Here is an 18,502-nt window from a genome sequence, read left to right on the forward strand (position 1 = left end):
TTTGGGGCATTGCTCCCAAGTGAGGGCCTCTGTCAGTGTCTGTGCTTCTTGGGAAAGCATCTGGTAATAGCATATGTGCCTCTTAGACTCTAAACCCTGGAGGGTGCTTTAGATCGGGGGCTTCAAAATAGGAGTGCATGGGAGCACTGCCTTTGGTACCAGGTAGGAAGCAGAGAGAACAGTTAGGTTTTCCCAGATGCAAAGCACACTAGAGCTGGATGAGGCTCCAGCCTCCTCTGTAGGCTCTGTGGATGCTGATGCTCACATCTAATCCTGCCTTTTATTTTGGCTCTCTGACCCTCCAGCTTTGGTGGAAGCCAGAACTGTAAACTCTGGGCACCCTTCTTTCTAGACCCTGTCAGCTCCTGAACACTTGGTGGCCAGAGTTCTCCTGAGGAGGACTCTTGCAGAGGCCACCAGTAATGCCAAGACTTCGTTTTCTTTTTGTTTGTTTGTTTGTTTTAATCCCTGGGTCTAAAGGATAGCTAGAAGCCATTCCCTTTACCCAGTCTGGCTTTGAACAGAGAATATGAGAATAAAGCTTAGGGCTGGCTGATTCAGTGGATGGCCTAGAAAAACTGAAAGGATAAAGTTAAACTGGTCTTGCTGAGTGGTGGTGGCATAAGCCTTTAATCCCAGCACTCAGGAGGCAGAGGCAGGTGGATCTCTGTGAGTTCAAGGCCATTCTGGTCTACAGAGTGAATTCCAGGACAGGCAGGGCCACACAGAAAAACCCTTTCCAGAAACACCCTAATTTCCCCCAAATTAAGCTGGTCTTTAAAAATAATTACCATACCCCTCCATAACTCCAAATCTCTCCCCACCCTGTGTGTGTGTGCGCGTGTGTGCATGTGTGTGTACGTGTGCATGTATGTGTTTGTTTGCCTGTATATAAAGGCCAGAGGCCAACCTTTCATACAGGATTTTTCATACGGTTTTTCATATAGGATTCCTCACTGGCCTGGAACTCATGTCTTAGGCTAATGGACAGTCGGCAAACCCCACATATCCACCTGACCATTACAAATACTCATCACCATGCCCAATTTTTGTCTGTTTGTTTCAAGACAGGGTTTCTCTGTGTGGCTCCGGTTGTCCTGGAACTCTGTCAACCAGGCTGGCCTTGAACTTAGAGATCCAACTTAGAGAGATCCACCTGCCTCTGCCTCCAGAGTGCTGGGGCTAAAGGCATGCACCACCACTACCTGGTTTTTGTTTTGTTTTGTTTTGTTTTGTTTTTTTAAACACAGGTTCTGTGGGTGGGATTTAGGTTCCGTGGATAGGATTCAGGTTCCCATGCTTACTCTTATTACTCTGTCCAGAGGGCAGCTGGAGGCTGCTTGAAGTTAAAACCTTGAAGCTGATCCTATCTTGACTGTGTCTTCCTGGGAAGCTGAGGGGCAAGCTGTGCCTTTAGTTTGCCCTCCACAAGCGACAAAAAAGTGTCTGTCCTCATGCACACCTGAAAGCAAGGGGCTGCTGTGAAGAAGAGCTTGGGAACAGTCAATAACATGAAGTCATCCTAGGCCCAGCATACACTGAGCGTGATCCAGACCTTTCTCTGTCCCTGCTCTTCCAGCCTGATTCAGCCTCCAGCCAATCTCAAGCTTTGTGTCAGACTGGAAGGGGAACCACAGCTCGAGGGACCAGTTGCTGCTTCCATGCACATATGCTGGCAAGCACGCCTGGGTGCACACAGAGCACAGACACACATGCCCGTGGGCATTGCTGCATACGCTGTGCTGCTTCCATCTCCCTTGGTATAAGCCAGCACACACATTCACGTGTATGCATATACCCTGTCACGTGCTGTCACCCACGTGCACACAGTGTGCACAGGACCAAGAAGAAGTGGAAAGCTGCCAGAAGCAGGCAAAGCTTTAGGGAGCCACCCCTTCCACTGACTCTAAAGCCATAATCCAGCTTCTTGGCCCCATTCTTGGATAGATTGTGATCCTCAAGAAAGATAGATGTGTATGAGGTATGTCAGTTCTGCCAGCCATGACTTGGCTACACCATAAACTTGGAGGCTCATTGTATCGGGAATAATAGAAAAAAGATTGCGTGCCAGGCTTTTCCTTCCTTCTGCAAACATTAGTTGAGCATTGTGAGATTAGATACAGGCTCTGTCAAGCTTGCCAAAAGGTTCCTACCCAGTACTGGGATGGGTGTTAATGGCCAAGACTTCATACACAGGGGCCCAGATACAATGATAACATGGTCCATTGGAAGTGACCAGAGGTGGAGAAAGACATGAAGAACTCAACAACCCCTCTGGAAGAGGTTATCCAAAAACTTTGAAGCAGCCAGGTGGTGGTGGCGGCGGCGCCTTTAATCCCAGCATGTGGGAGGCAGAGGCAGGTGGATTTCTGAGTTCAAGGCCAGCCTGGTCTACAGAGTAAGTTCCAGGACAGCCAGGGCTACACAGAAAAACCCCATCTAAGAAAAACAAAAAACAAAACAAAACAAACAAAAACAGAAACCCTGAAGCAATTTCTCTGGCAATCTTCTGGCTCCAGCCCCAAGTTCATCACTTGTTGGGTCCCGTCTGTCCTCAGCTACGGGTGGTAATACAAGTAGGCTTTCTCAACATGTGACCCTGTTCCCAGCATGGCTGAGCCAGGCAGATCACTAGCAGGGTAAGATGGAATGAAGCCCAGGTCCAGACCATGGAAAACCTAAATGTGGCCTTTATTTATTGTCTCAGGATAGTCCTCAGGATTTGGTGGGCGGTGGGATGGGCCTTCAGTCCTCTTGCCTCCTTGAAAAAGGACAGAAACATGGTTAAGAACATCATTGGAAATTCCTTCCTCGTACTTCCACGATACCATAACCTAGGCCAGGTCACTTGGGTCATGTTGCTTAGGATGTGTTTAAGGATTATTACAAAGAGAAGAAAGCAGACCCTGTGCTACATCACAGGTGACTTTTAGTTTGGGAAATTCAGGACTATTCTGAGGGGACTGACTGAGCTGGTAATTTAGTTGGGAAGGATTTTGGCCTCACAGGAGTTGGATGTAGGATGGTCTGAGGGCCTCACTGTCTTATCTTGTCCATTCCCAAATTGATCACAATTGCACACATAGCCCTGTGTGTTTATTCCTGTCTAGGAGGTACTCCAGGGACTGCCCATGTGGTTCTAAGTAGATCCAACCCTTTGGATCAGGTTTGGGGAACTGGGCAGGGCCCTGGTCTCCTGCAAACTACTTCTAGCCAGGAGACTCCTGTGCAATTCCAGGACTCAGTTTCTTCTCCAAGTCCTCACTCCTTACTCCTTACTTCGGAATCAGGAAGGGCCCCTTCGCCTCCTGTTGCTGGGTTTTTGAGTCTGATGGCCTAAGTGAGCCTAGCAGGTGTTCGCCGCCAACCTGCATGCGCCCTCCCTAGAGTGGGATTCCAGTCTCCCGGTCTGCCAGGGTGGGGGCGGGCCGGGCGAGGAGGCCCCGCCCCCAGCCCGCCCCCGGCCCGGGGTGCGAATCCGCTGCCAGAGAGCGACTGGCGATGCTGGAGGTTCTGGAGTCGAAGCGGCTGCAGCTGGCGCCGCGTCTGCCCCGCGTGCCCGGAGCGGATTCTGCCGGCCGCCCCCGGAGCCTTGCTGAGCGGGTTATCGCTTCCTGCCTGTGACCGACCAGCTTTGCAGGTGCGGAGCAGGGAGGGCTGGGCCGGTGGGGAGGGCGCCTCCTGGTTGCACGTTGGGGGGCCTTGGGAGATTGTTTCCCTGGTTAGAGAATCCCCGCGCAGGATGCGCGCGATCGCCGCGAGGACTCTGGGGGTCCCAAGCAGGGGCACAGCGCACGGTTTCTGCAGATGTGAGGTGGGGTGGCGTGCGGGGTTGGGCTAAAGTTCCCCATTACCTCTGATGGCTTGGGAGGGTCCCAGAGAAAGCCTCTGCAGCTCCGAATTGTAAAAAACATAAACCCTCGAAGATTCGTGGTGCCCCTTATAGGGGTAAAGGGCCAAGGGCCGAGCGGTCCATTCTCGCTCCTAGAGCGCTCTTCAGCCCCTCCCCAACTGCCCCTAGGGGCCCCCTCCCTCTGGTTTGGCAGTCACTAATTTCCATGACAACGGAGAGTTCTTTATGGGCGACAATCCGGAGGGGGCTGGGCGGGGCTGCTGCGGGGCTGGGGGAGGAGGTTCTAAGCCCGGGTGGACTATTGGCCCCCAAGCTAAGTTCAGGCTTCCGAGCCTTCCGAGGGTCTTTTGTCAAGGGGGGGGGGGCGCAGCGCACTGACACACGTGCAAGGTGGGGGTGCGGGGCGCACATGTTTCTGCTGGGAGGTGCGGGGCTTGCTGCTCACACGTGTGCCTCCCGCATGTGTGTTGCTGTGCCAGCGGGGGCGAGCCAGCAGCACTGGGGAAGGGGGTCAGAGTGGTACCATGGTGAAGAGCAGGGACTCTGCCTGGAGTCGCAGGGGACAATTAAAGCATTAGCCTCTCTGTCTTTTTCAGCTTGTATTGCTTGACAGGAGACCCTGGGCTTTTGAGCCCCAGCCCCATGAAGGGCTGCCAACTGCTCCCTGACCCCAAACCTGTTTTAGCAGGTTCCTTCCTAGAGAACAGGGCCCCCTTTTCCTCACCAAAAGCTCCTAGCTGGTCTATACGACTCTAGTGGGTCTTTTGCACACCAGCCTCCAAACACAGGCTCAGGCTTTGGGGCCCCCAGGACCATCTTTGCAGAAGTAGGCTGGCTTCTCCTCCCCCTCTGAGTTGATTACTGGCAGATTTGGTGACTTCTGAGCCTCCATTCCCTAACTTGGAAATTAGTATCTCCATTCCCTTCAGTGCCAGGATGGGACAGGGGTCTCCCTTTTTTTCCTCATTTAGTGTGGGTCCCCAGGCACCTTACCCTGGCTTGGTACATATCTGCTGCAGGCCCTTCTCTGTGTCTTCAGGCCCTGGTGGCTACCAATTAGCCGGCTGGTGGCAGTCCTCTGCTCCGAGGAAAGGTCTCTGTTCAGGGAAACTGAGACCTGGGCGGTCCTGGTGTGCCTTTGTCACCCTGCTTCTGGCTTGCTCATGGTGCTGTTTTGGCTGCTGCTTTTGGCCATCCTGAGATCTGCCCAAGACTGAGGGTGGGATGAAGAAGGGCCCTGGGAACCCAAAGCCTGGGGAGTCTAGCTGACTGGGGTGGAGATCGGTGGAGAAGGCTGGGCCAGCAGAGAAGGCTTCTAAAGGGAATTAGGCAGGCTTCTGGGCTTCGTGTCTATCCTGCAATGCCAGTCTTTTCAACTTTTGGACCTCTTCACCTAAGCCGCTATCAGGACAGGGAGAGAGATTGGGGACTCACTGGCTGGGGACTGCAACAGCTGGCCTCTTCCCCACCAAGAAGCTCCTAGAAGCTGACCTCTTTACTGGGCCTCCTGTGCCAAGTGCACTGTATGTCTGGGGCGGATACTGAAGGATCTTGAAAGCCAAATGCCAAGGGTAGCTCCTGGCCCAGGGCATCCCAGCACGCGGCCTTGGAGGGTGTAGGCTGCTGCTGTGTATTCCGAATCTTCAGAATCTTCTGCCTGCTTCTCTCTCATGGCTGTGTCCCTTTTACTCTGCCGCTTCCTTTTCTACTTTCAACAGATTCTGCCCTTGTCTCTCTTGGCCTCTGCACCTTTCTTTACTAAAGTCTCTAACTGCTCCCCCACCTCCTCTTCCTTTTGGGGGACCATGGTCTCAGAACCCACGGGGAAGGAGCCAGGCCAAAATGTCAGTTTGGGAAGAGGGACCTTTGCTAATACCTACCCCATACTCCTCCCCTTGTTTTAAAACTTCCGTCACTATAGCAACCTTTTTACTCCAGTGCCTTCCTCTGCAGATCCTTTCCTCCTTCCTACCAAAGGGATGCAGGGCCTCCAGTGGCTTCAAAGATTGGGACCCCAGGTTCTAAGGCCAGTGACAATTGGCTCTTGGCCTTGCCTACATGTGGAGAGCTGACTATTCTGGAAATAGCAGTGGACTGCATGCTCTACTTCTAAGACTGTGTGGTTGGGGGTTAGCAGGGGCTCCTCCATACTCCTAAGATAGGTAGAGAAGAGTCAACGCCAGGAACTATTGATGGTGGCTCAGCTTGCTGCCCACCCAGGACTATGATATCCAGTTCCTTAAGGCGGTTGGACAGTAGGCTTGAAGCTTGAGTCTGTCTCTTGTTACCACGCACGCTGGAAGGAGGTCACTACCTCCCCTAAGACTTGTGGCTGTGAGCTGGATGGGATTTGGGCTGGGGCATGTCCATTTGCAGTAGCAAACTCAATCCTAATCACTAAGAGAGGAGAAGAGGGGAGGGAAGGGAAGAGGGTGCCTGCAGGCTGGTGTTCACAGCTGCCACTAAATTGGGAGGTGTTGCCCACAGTCAGGAGTCAGCGGGAGGCCTCCTGGGCCCTTTCTGGCCTCTCTAGAATTCCTGCAAGCTCTAGAGCCCCACATGGCAGGGGAGCAGGAAACTTCATTTCTGGATATGAAAGGTGAGACCTGAAATGGGCTGACCCTGGTGGGAAAAAAACCTTGAAATGGGGTCTTTTGGCCTCCGTCTTGATTGGGTTTCCTCTGGCTCAGACTTGCCTGAAAATCCAGGAGAAGTCCTAGGGACCCTTCCTCACCAGGGCACCAAAGAGACAGAAGCTTCCTTAGGGTTGCCTGAGACCTGGGTCACTGAGCCCAAGAGACAAGGTCCAGGAGCAAACGGTCACGGGAGTGCTGAGCCCGGAAGCTTCCAGAGTCTGCTGGAGTGGAGGGTAGTGGCGGTGCTCTGCACTGCTCTTCCGTTCCCTTTGGGTAGCCCAGGGGTAAGATTTATTTCCTTTGCAGAGAAGGAAAGGAATTCTCTAGAAAAGCAGCTGCCGCGGTGCTCCCGTGTGTGCCATACCTGCGCCAGTGTGGAGCTGACCAGATTCTGTGGTGTTGGAAAGAAAACTTTTGTTGGGTGTTAAATTTGAGGCCATGAGGATGAGAAATGTCAGTCTCCTTCTGCTTCGCCCTCCCACCCTTCCTCAAGCTTTGGGGCTAGTCCCTCTTTTTTGCTGAGAGATACCAAGGGGCTCGGTGTCTACAACCTACAGCCTCATGGGGTAGCAGCAGGTAGCAAGCAGATGGCGAAATAAACAGGTGTAAAGGGGATGAGAGAACTGATTGGAAACATGCTTTCTTTTCTCATGACCCTGAAAGATCTAGGTGTACAAGTGAATTCAAGTAGACTGCTGGGGAAGGTTAGTGATTGGGTGACAAGTGATTGGGATAGTATCTGGGCAGCCAAGATAGAGGGGAGTGGTGGCAAAGTAAATGCGTCCCTGTTTCATTATTGAGACCCATAGGAGAGAGCTGTAGGCTGTCAGCACTGTGGGCTTTCCATAGTAGAGACAGACCCTAACACCAGCCCAGACCCCCTTGGCATGAATGTACATGTATAGGCCAAAAGCTGGCACCAGGATCAGAGACAAGCATATACAAAACCTCCCACCTATACCACACTGGCAGAGGCGAGAGCGGTTGGACTGGGGAGGGAGGGGGAGCCTGGAGAAGATGTCTCAGAACAGGGCCATTTGCATCTGGCCTTGGAGCATCAGGATTGTTTAAGACAACTTGTTACAGAAACAACCTTATGATGTCAGAATTTGTACTGAAAGAACACGCAGCCCTGGTCCTAATTCCTTGCCCGTGTGGAGGCTGTCTCACAGGGCAGTCCAGGCGGGTGGAGCTCTTACCAATGCCCACACTTCCTGCCACAGAGTAGACATATTTGAGCTGGCGAATCACCTGTTGTCGGACATTCAGGTAGTCGCTGATTCCTTTTTAATGTTATAAATAACTCTGTGGTGACAAATAGAATTCCCACGGGAGGCTTTGGGGGGAGGGTATTTGCATCGGAGGGAACAGTATAACAGAGCAACAGAACAGGGAATGAATGGTCCCTGCCCAGTCCTCCTGAGAAACCTGCCAGCCAGGTATCACCCTTCTGCTCAGGGAATGGTCCTCAGACTCTAGCCTGGGAGGGTGAGCTTCTCCCACCCCACCCCCAGGAAAAATGTCCTTAGGGTACAGGAGGACTGATGCAGGCCTCTCGCTCCAGGTGCTACAGTGAGGAGATGGGGGGCTGGCAGGGGTAGTTGGCTGTGCTTCTGCTCCCAGCTACAACAATGAGATGCAGGAGCAGGGATTTTGGACATAGTGGCAAAGACACACAGCCGACATCTTCAAAGCCTCTCTCGTTTGCCTCTGTCGTATTTTGCTAGATGGCTTAAGCTCTGACTCCATCTCACTGATGAAATGCGTGTATTCCCCAAGCTCAAGCAATCCAGAGGAAGGAGTTATGGAATTTGATCTCTAATGCTGAGGACACATTTAAGGGGGGCCTCCAGGGAGGTTGTGGGATCCCTGGGAATTGTGTAGCTGGCTTCTGCCTGGGAGGAAGTGATTGGCATGCAGGACTATCCAAAGGGCTTGTCTGGGGCCCCCAGCTCGCCGAGTACTCTTTGAGAACTGATACTGTAAGTGCCTTCAGGTAGGGGAATGTGTAGATGCTTAAGGCCCTGGCCCAGCTCTTTCCACTTCGAGCACTTTTGGAGGCAGAGGGGGCATTGGTGACAGAGGCAGAACAATTTCGGTATGACCTCAGTGTAGAGCTTGCTGTGACCGCAGGCTGGTACAAAGCAAACTTTCGGGAGGCAGACTCTGGGGTTAGATCTGTAAAGGCAGATGCAGCCATCTAGCTCTGAACAAGGACATTGGGTGCCTTTCCCTTTGGGTGCTGGGACCAGCCATTCAGCACCACAATTTAGGCTTGATCTGTAAAGGGCAGAGTGGAGGCAGGGCCCAGTGCCCCAGGTGCAGAGTTCCCTGAACCTGCTGAGCCAGCAGTAGCCAGACAGAGCCTCACCTGGCCCTGTGCTCCTGCAGCGCTTGAGCGCTAGGCAGGCTTGTCTTACCCTGGATTGTCACCCCTGCATGCCTCACCGCAAAGCCTTCTGCTTCCAGCCCCGATCCTAACGCTGCTCTTCCCTACAAGGAACGTGTCTCTCTGTGCATACCACATACAACATGTCTGAATTCAATATTTAATAAGCCCAGCAAACTAATAGGAATAAAAATTCTAAGACAGCATCAGAGCACAGCACATGCCTATAATTCCAGCACTCAGGAATAGGGGCAGGAAGACTCGGAGACCAAGGCCAGCCTCAGTTATATACCGAGTCTGAGGCCAGCTTGAGCTCCATGAGACTGTCTCAATGAACAAATAAACAAAAGATATGAATTTACACTTTCAATTCTTTGCCCTAGAGAGAACTCATATTTCCTTTAATGTCCTAGAAAAGTACACACAAACACCACACAAATAATGTTTGAAGTTTGAAAATTATTTATTCACTTTCTTGTGTGCATGTACATGCATATGCATATATGTGTGTGTGTGTGTGTGTGTGTGTGTGTGTGTGAGAGAGAGAGAGAGAGAGAGAGAGAGAGAGAGAGCGCACTCATTGCCTGTGGATATTCAGAAATCAGAAGAAAAGCATCCGTGTTCTTTGCCACTCTCCACTGATTTCTTTGAGATAGGTCTCTCCCTGAACTTGTGACTTGCATTTTCTTGACTAAACTAGAAATAACAAGCCCTAACAGTTACTCCCTGCCCACCCTTGCAGCTGGGGTTTCAGGCAGGTGCAGGATGTGTGGCTTCTTATATGGGTGCTGGGATTTAAACTCTGGTCCTCATAATTGTGCAGCAAGCTCTCTCTCTCTCTCTCTCTCTCTCTCTCTCTCTCTCTTTTGGTTCTTCTGAGATAGGGTTTCTCTGTATAGCCCTGGCTGTCCTGGAACTCACTTTGTAGACCAGGCTGGCCCGGAACTCAGAAATCCGCCTGCCTTTGCCTCCCGAGTGCTGGGATTAAAGGCATGAGCCACCACGCCCGGGCGCAGCAAGCTCTCTTAAGAGCTGAATCATTTTTCCATATCCCCGCAAGTCCTTTTTGTTTGTTTGTTTGTTTGGTTGGTTGGTTGGTTAGTTTTGAGACAGGATTTCTCCGTGTAGCTCTGGCCATTCTGGAACACACTCGTAGACCCATGCTGGCCTTGAACTCAGAAATCCACCTGCTTCTGTCTCCCAAATGCTGGAATTAATGCTGTGCCACCGTGGCCCAGCCTGCACATACATCTTTAGTAAGATATAAAGGGAGTTGGGGAGTTGGGACTGGAGAGATGGCTCTTCAGAGGAGCATCCTGGCACCCATGTGGCAGCTCACAACTATCTGAAACTCCAAGATCTGACGACACACTCACACAGACATGCATGCAGGCAAAACACCAATACAAGTTTAAAAAGATATAAAGTACATTCCTTTATAACTACCATTCAGGTTTAGAAATGGATCTTCCAGAAGCCCCCTTGTGTCCTAACTCAGTCACCCTATCCTGTCTCTTAGGAACCATTATGTGAGTCTTTGAACTTATTTTCAGCTTTTCTGAACAGTGTTACTTCTGTGCTTGAGTCCCCAGCAGTGTGGGGAGCTCAGCTTGTTTTGAGCTCTGTATCAAAAGACTCACACTACATGCATCTTTCCTGTTTCTATCAACACTGCTTTTTGCAAGATACACTGTTTGGCTGAGTAGAGCCACAGCTCTCTCATTTCCTTTGCAGCATAACATTCTATTATACGGCTATGCCACAGTACATCCTGCTGGGGGTAGATATTTGGGCTCGTTCCAGCTTTTAGCAATTATGGATATGGCAATTATGAGAGTTCTTAGCCAAGTGTCCTGAGGCATAAATGTATGCCTGCCTCTCTCTCTCCCACCCTCTCTTTGACTAGAACTCTCTATGTTGCCCAAGTTGGCCTGGAACTCCTGAGGGACACTTGGCTCAAATGCATGCATTTCTATGGAGCAAATATTTAAAGTACTTAGGGTGGGCTTGAGAAACTGCAGTGGTTAAAAGCAGTGGCTGCTCCTCCAGAGGGCCTGGGTTCAGTCCCCAGCACCAAAGCAACAGCTCATAACTGTACAACTCCAGGATCCAACCCCCTCTTCTGGCCTCCATAGATATTAGGCATGAATAGGCACGTATACATGCAGGCCAAACAACTATACACATAAAAATAAATAATTTTAGCTGGGCGATGGTGACACATGCCTTTAATCTCAGCACTCAGAAGGCAGAGGTAGGTTGATCTCTCTGAGTTTGAGGCCAGTCTGGTTTATAGAGCTAGTTCCAGGACAGCCGAGGCTGTTACACAGTGAAACCCTGTCTCAAAAAACCAAACCAACTAACCAACCAACCAAACAAATAATCTTAAAAAAATAAAAGAAACACACAGAATATGGTTGCTTGACAAAACTGGCCCTATCCTGTCTCTTCCTTTAAGACAAAGACTTCTGTAGCCTGGGCTAGCCTGAGCTCATCAAGTAGCCGGGGCTTCCTCAAATCCTTGATCCTCCTGCTGCCACTCCTAAGTTCTAGGATTTCAGGTGTGCACCACACCTGGCTCCCAGCTTTTTAAAAGGGGAATTGGCCTCTTCCAGCAGATTTCATTTTGCCCCTAGCTTCACCCACATCTGGTATCTCGAGACGATCAGAGATAAATAACTAGTGTGGGGAAGAGCTCATAAGAACTCAACGCTAGACAAAGAACCGCAGACAGGTAAGGAAGGCTGAGAGTAGGAGAAACGTCGTCCTCAGGAAAGAGCTCACCGGGTGATGATCCAAGGGGTCAGCCCTGAGAACATGCGGACAAGTAACACGAGATGGACCTAGCAGGTTACATTTAGATAATCAGGGATATGTGCACGTGTGTGCACACATTAACAATAACCAAAGAAGCCGGGTGTGGTGGCGCACACCTTTGATCCCAGCACTCGGGAGGCAGAGGCAGGTGGATTTCTGAGTTCGAGGCCAGCCTGGGCTACAAAGAGAGACCCTGTCTCGAAAAAAAAAAAAAAAAAAAACAAAAAAAAACCCAAACAAACAAAAAAACAATAACCAAAGAATAAGTGGTCATAAATTTGATTAGAGCAAGATGGGGGGCAGGAAGGGGAAAATGATATAATTTCAAAGAAGTTCCTGGAATAAACTTAAATTTATGTCCATGGAATAGCTGCAATGTAAATATTTTATTTATTTATTTATTTATTTATTTATTTATTTATGGCTCTTTTGAGACAGGGTTTCTCTCTGTGTAGTCCTAGCTGTCCTGGAACTCACTCTGTAGACCAGGCTGGCCTTGAACTCAGAAATCCTCCTGCCTCTGCCTCCTACGTGCTAGGATTAAAGGTGTGTGCCACCACTGCCTGGCTCTTATTTTTTTTGAAATAGGGTTTCCCACTGTAGTCCAGGCTGGCCTCCGACTCATGGCAATCCTCTTGCATCAGCTTCCTGAGCACCAAAATGATAATGTGAGTCACCACATTAAAGACTTTAAAGAAGCTGTGTGGTTTTTAAAATTGTTTATTAAATGGGGGGGGGAGCACGGAGTAGTATGTGCGTGGAGAACCGAGGACAGTTTCTGGGAGTTGGGTCTCTCTTTCCATCATGTGGGTTCCGGGGATCAGACTCAGGGTTGGAGGTCAGTGCTCTTACCTGGTGAGCCAACCTGGCTGACCCTGGGGAGACTAATGGTTTAACCCCATCATTGGAGAGGTGGATGCAGGAGGATTTCAGCCAGTTCTAGGCCAGCTTGATGTACATATTGGGTCTAGGGCATCTAGGGCTAAATAGTGAGACCCTGTCTCAAAAATCAAAACTAAATAAATAAACCGATTGTCCTGTAAGTCTTTTCAAATGTATATAATGAATGAACTACTTCTTAATTTGTCAGCTTAGGAAACTTTTGCACGGTGGGGACTGTTGTAGTTCAGGCTGCCTGGTTGAATGGCCGCATGTGTGGCCCGATAAAGCAGGGTGGGTCAGTATTTACCTACTTTGCCCTTTCCTTGACCTGAGCTGAGTTTCCCAAAAGCAATTTCAGTGTTGGGGGGTGGGGTAAGAAAATGGTACTGTTGAGCCAGACTTCATCCTGTTTGCACCTCAGAGCCTAGCAATGCCGTTTGGGTGTGTGACTCTGGGTGACAAGAAGAACTATAACCAGCCATCGGAAGTGACCGACAGATATGACCTGGGACAAGTCATCAAGACGTGAGTGTTGGGCTGCTGGACAGTGATGGGTGAAATAGATCAGGGCCGGGAAAGAGGGCCTGGAGTGTACCCTGTCCTAAGGCCGGGTGTGCCTGCTGGCTTTAGTGAGGAGTTCTGTGAAATCTTCCGGGCCAAGGACAAGACGACGGGCAAGCTGCACACCTGCAAGAAGTTCCAGAAGCGTGATGGCCGCAAAGTGCGGAAGGCAGCCAAGAACGAGATTGGAATCCTCAAGATGTGAGTGTGAGGGCCGAGGGAAGAGTCGGGTAGGAGATAGCAGGGGAGGGCTTGAAGGGCAAGGTACCTCAGAAAGGACATGTTAATCTGTTACAACCACTCAGTGTAGGAACCAGAGCTTCCCTTGGGTGCACCCAACCATGACTACAGACCCCTCCCACTGTCACTAGGGTGAAGCACCCCAACATCCTGCAGCTGGTAGATGTGTTTGTGACCCGCAAGGAATACTTCATCTTTCTGGAGCTGTGAGTACCATTCTGGGGTTCCAGGATTCCCCAGCCCCTAGGGTCTTTTCTTTTCCCTCCCTTTATAGCTAAAGAAACCCATTTTTGAAACCCTTTGGGTCCCAAGGCCCTGGGATCTGCCCAGCCGAGTGCCTGGTACAAATCAGGCCTCCCAAATGCTCCTGTCCTACCCCCCGACCCTGCCCACACCGGGCTCAGGGGCTGGTGTCCCTCAGGGCCACGGGGAGGGAGGTGTTTGACTGGATCCTGGACCAGGGCTACTACTCGGAGCGAGACACGAGCAACGTGGTGCGGCAGGTCCTGGAGGCTGTGGCCTACTTGCACTCGCTCAAGATTGTGCACAGGAACCTCAAGGTAAGGCCAGAGCCGGAGGGATGGGCTGGGGCTGGCATAAGTGCCACGCTGGGCTCTGGTCCGGCTTCTGAGGCCCTCATGATGACTTCTGCCCACCCTTCTACCATTCTCTCCGGAACAGCTGGAAAACCTAGTGTACTACAACAGGCTGAAGAACTCTAAGATTGTCATCAGCGACTTTCACCTGGCTAAGCTAGAGAATGGCCTTATCAAGGAGCCCTGTGGGACCCCGGAGTACCTGGGCAAGGATGGATGGGACTGGGATGGTCTGAGGGACAGCCTTCAGGGGGAGGCGTTGGGGTAGGGGGGAAGCCTCTGTCCCAAGAAGTGGGTATAGATGCTGCTATATATGGCCACGCTTGATTCTAACTAGCAGATGACCACTTTCTTTTTTTAGCACCGGAAGTGGTAGGACGGCAACGGTATGGTCGCCCTGTAGACTGTTGGGCCATTGGCGTCATCATGTATATCCTGTGAGTGGCAGGGCACACAATTGGGCTTGCAGCCAGGTGGGCTGGACAATTATGTCTGTGGCCCTCCTCAGTGACCCTACTCCATGCAGGCTTTCAGGCAACCCGCCCTTCTACGAGGAGGTGGAAGAGGATGACTATGAGAACCACGATAAGAACCTCTTCCGCAAGATCCTGGCTGGTGACTATGAGTTTGACTCTCCGTACTGGGACGATATCTCTCAAGCAGGTGAGGGGATACCCGGCCGTGGGCAGAGCATAGGGCAGTATGGAGGGAGGCACCGCTCTCAGCGTCGGCCGGATTCTACCCCTGCTCCCCAGCCCATCTTTCACAGCTAGACAATGAGATGGGGCACCCTTGCCTAGCCCATCCCTGGCTTTGTCCCCAGCCAAAGACCTGGTCACCAGGCTGATGGAGGTGGAGCAAGACCAGCGGATCACTGCAGAAGAGGCCATCTCTCATGAATGGTGAGCAGGGCCCCCTGGGAGGAGCGGGCGAGTCTCTGTTGCCCTCTGAATGTCTTACACCGGAAGTCCGCATCCTTGAGGCCTTGAGGGTAAGGGAAGGCGTTCTAGAGCTCCGGTCAAACCAGACGCTCTGCCTGGTGGTCCTCGATCACACCGGGAAGGGCTGTGCAGGCTCCATGAGGCACAGACCATTCCCATCAGAGGCACTCGCCTCCTTTCTAGGATTTCTGGCAACGCGGCTTCTGATAAGAACATCAAGGATGGCGTCTGTGCCCAGATTGAGAAGAACTTTGCCAGAGCCAAGTGGAAGGTAGGCTTTGGCTCGCATTCCCCTTGGCCCAGTTCCAAGTGCTTCCTCTTGCACCCCACAGTTCCTTGCTGCTACTGCACCTCTTCAGCTGAACACAAAGTTTTCTCAGGCCTCCACAGGCGGCTGCAGCTGCCTCTGTGATCAGGAGCTGAAGTACTGAGTAGCGGGATAGCCAGAGGCAGCTGGGGTACTACAGAAGGGGCTGGGCTTAGCCGTCTGTAAGGAGTGGATCTAGTGACGCTCACCACGAACCTTTCTTCACTGTCTTCCTTGCAGAAGGCTGTCCGCGTGACCACTCTCATGAAGCGGCTCCGGGCACCAGAGCAGTCTGGAACGGCGGCGGCCCAGTCTGCTTCAGACGCTGCCACACCCGGGGCTGCTGGTGGGGGCATTGCTGCTGCAGCTAAAGCTGCAGCTGCAGGTGGAGCTGCCTCAGCCTCTGGGGCCAGTGCTACTGTAGCCACAGAGGGTGGTGCTGGGTGTGCTGCCAAGAGTGATGACATAGCCTCTGCAGATCGTAGTGCTACACCAGCCACAGATGGCAGCGCCACTCCAGCCACGGATGGCAGCGTCACCCCGGCCACGGATGGGAGCATCACCCCAGCCACTGACGGGAGTGTCACTCCAGCTACTGACAGGAGCGCTACACCAGCTACTGATGGCAGAGCCACACCAGCCACAGAAGAGAGCACAGTGCCTGCCACTCAAAGCAGTGCCGTGCCAGCTGCAAAGGCAGCAGCCACCCCTGAGCCGGCTGTGGCCCAGCCGGACAGCACAGCCCTAGAGGGTGCCACAGGCCAGGCTCCACCCTCTAGTAAAGGAGAAGAGGCTACTGGCTGCGCCCAGGAGTCTCAGAGGGTGGAGACGAGCTGAATGGGCAGCCCGTTGGGGGGTTTTGAGGGATGGGAAGGAGGGTGGGAGTTTGGATGAGGGGCTTCTCACTGTATATAGAGTCACTGGCATGATGCCCTAGCTCCCTCAAGCTCCCTCATCCCAGTGGGGCATGCCTGGGGGCCATGGGAGAGCAGTCTCGTCTCCTGTGTGGATGTATGTGAGTGGCGGGCAGGCCAGAGGCAGGGCCAGCCCCAGCCCCTGCATGGATTCCTTGTGGCTTTCTGTCTTTCGCTAGCTTCACCAGTTTCCGTTCCTTGTGGGATGCTGCTCTAGGGATACTCAGGGGGTCCTTGCTCTCCTTCTCTCCCTGCCTCATCACTCCCCCAGGCAGGCCCTGCAAACCTCATCCTTTCCCAGGCCCTAAATGGATGGCCTTGCCCTGAGAGCTGGTCCTCCAGCGAGGCCCTGTCAGCAGTGTTAGGCTCCTGCACGGGGAGGTGTGTACCTGTGGTGTTTGGGCTGCTCTAGGAGTGGACGCTGGCTGCAAGAAAGGATGCAGAAAATCTAGGGCAGTGTGCTTTAAGTCAAGTCTGGTCACGTGGTTGGGGGCAGGCATTGCATGTTAGCTGTGGGGGATCCTCAGAAGTGGGAGAGAGAATAGAATGGGTAGAAGCTTCCATCTTTTTCCCTGGGTGGGGGTGGCGATCTTCCCTCTGAAGATCCTTGTGTTATTTCATAGCCTCCTGAGTCCTGTAGCAGGTTGCTCTGTATTCCGATTCTTAGGAGACTCTAAAGGAAGAGAGAAACATGTCGGACGCAGCAGCGACGCCTAGGAAAACAGAGTACAGGGCCAGCACCAGTGCCCCAGCCTATCTGGCTCCTTCCTGTGAGCTGGATAGAGAGGGCTGGTGTCCCACCAACCCCCATGGTCTTCCTAGATGACATTACCAAGAAAGAGACCTTTGCCATAGCCACCTCATGCAGGCTCAGGCCATAAATCCTTTTCCTCCCAGGGAGGCATGGCAGTACCTCATAGGCTGCGTTGGGAGCGTGCTTTTCACAGCAGCAGATTTTCTGCTCTTAGTGCAGTGATATGGAGAGGCTTTTCCTCTGTGTCTACCATCAGAGGCTGAGGTATTACTCAGCCACGTGAGCTCTGGCTGGGATGAGGAAGTAGAATACAATTCCCCAGCTCCCTGAGGGATGCTCTTGGCAGGTGCCCTTGGTCAGACCCTACCACAGCCTGAACAGGCAGCCACGCTGGTCCTTGCCCTTGCTCGGCACTCCATGGTGGTCCTGCCCTTCTCCCTGCATGCCTGTGGGTCTGCTCTGGTATGTGAAGGTTGGTGGGCTAACTGTGTGCCTACTGAACCTGGCAAATAAACGTCACCCTGCAAAGCCTCTGACCACCCTCTTGCCTTTGCTTCCTCTGTCCTATGGGGGAGGAGCCTATGGAAGGCAGTGGGGGAGGGACGAGGCAGTGGGACGATCAGTTTCTGGGTAGTGGTTGATGCTTTGTGCATTGCTTGGAGTGAGAGTGGAGGTCACCTTCTCCAGTGTCTACCTGGATGATGTTGATGGGAATCCTCTGGACGCTAAAACTCCCAAGAGAGTGGTGTGTTTCAGCTAAGAACTATCTGGAGCTGAACACTGAAGGGCTGATGCTTTTCCGATTCTTGTTGACAAAGAGCCTTTGTCTTAACTTAGACATAGAAGTGGAATCTACTCAGGGCCAACCACTATAGGAAGTGACCTTGCTAGTGGGCACAGTGGGCCTCCTTGGGCTGGGGAGAGGGTGGGACTGTTTGTTTGTTGATGCCTACTTCCTGTGAATACCTGTGCTTTCCACTTAGACCAAAAAGATTTCATTCTGTCTTCCCCGGCTGGAGCAGACCTGCTTTATAAAGTTATGTATGTTTCTTCTGGGGGTGTAATACTGCTAACGATACCGTAAAAATTGCTAAGGATCCTCGCTTCAACTCAAGACGGGCTTTGGTGAACTCACCCGGGTTGCTTTCTCAGGGAGGACCTTAAATTATCTGATGTGGGAATAATAAAGAGGGTTTGTTATTTCCTGGTCTTTGAAGCATCTGTACCTCAAAAGTCACCATCCTACACTCTCAGTCATGAGGCATTCTGGGAGGTAAGGGCTAAATTACTAGCCCCAGTGTCTACCTAATTTCAAAGGTTATTAGGTCATATTTGAATAAAGCCAGGGCTGTGTAGTGGTTCGAAGGGCTAGGACTTAATGTGTCCATCTTTCCAAGATGATCCATAGTAGAAGGTTGAGAAAGTGGGGGGCCCTCTTTCGGTCTGGGAACTGTGGGCTGCCAGCGTATGGCCTATTACTTTCCATAGCCATGATACCTTCATCCCCTTTTCTTGGCATTCCAGTCTATTTGACTGTCCCGAAGTGCAGCAAGAAAGGGTCTGGTTCACTTCGCACCGGCTCTAGCTTGAGACGGTCCCCGGCTTAGCAGGG

The 18,502-nt window shown here is 51.9% G+C and overlaps 1 protein-coding gene across 1 annotated transcript; it reads left to right on the top strand.

Annotated features, from left to right (window-relative positions):
* Window positions 1–3,477: 3,477 nt before the first annotated feature.
* On the top strand, window positions 3,478–18,093 carry Camkv (CaM kinase like vesicle associated). The gene is made up of 11 exons (XM_021207029.2): window positions 3,478–3,640; window positions 12,999–13,102; window positions 13,208–13,339; window positions 13,510–13,584; window positions 13,800–13,938; window positions 14,060–14,180; window positions 14,336–14,411; window positions 14,501–14,637; window positions 14,798–14,876; window positions 15,099–15,186; window positions 15,463–18,093. The coding sequence occupies exons 2-11, from the start codon at window positions 13,008–13,010 to the stop codon at window positions 16,057–16,059; spliced, it is 1,539 nt and encodes a 512-aa protein (XP_021062688.1). The 5' UTR covers window positions 3,478–3,640; window positions 12,999–13,007; the 3' UTR covers window positions 16,060–18,093.
* Window positions 18,094–18,502: the final 409 nt, after the last annotated feature.

The sequence above is a fragment of the Mus pahari genome, chromosome 10 (assembly GCF_900095145.1).
Source record: "Mus pahari chromosome 10, PAHARI_EIJ_v1.1, whole genome shotgun sequence".
In the NCBI taxonomy this organism is placed as follows: domain Eukaryota; kingdom Metazoa; phylum Chordata; class Mammalia; order Rodentia; family Muridae; genus Mus; species Mus pahari.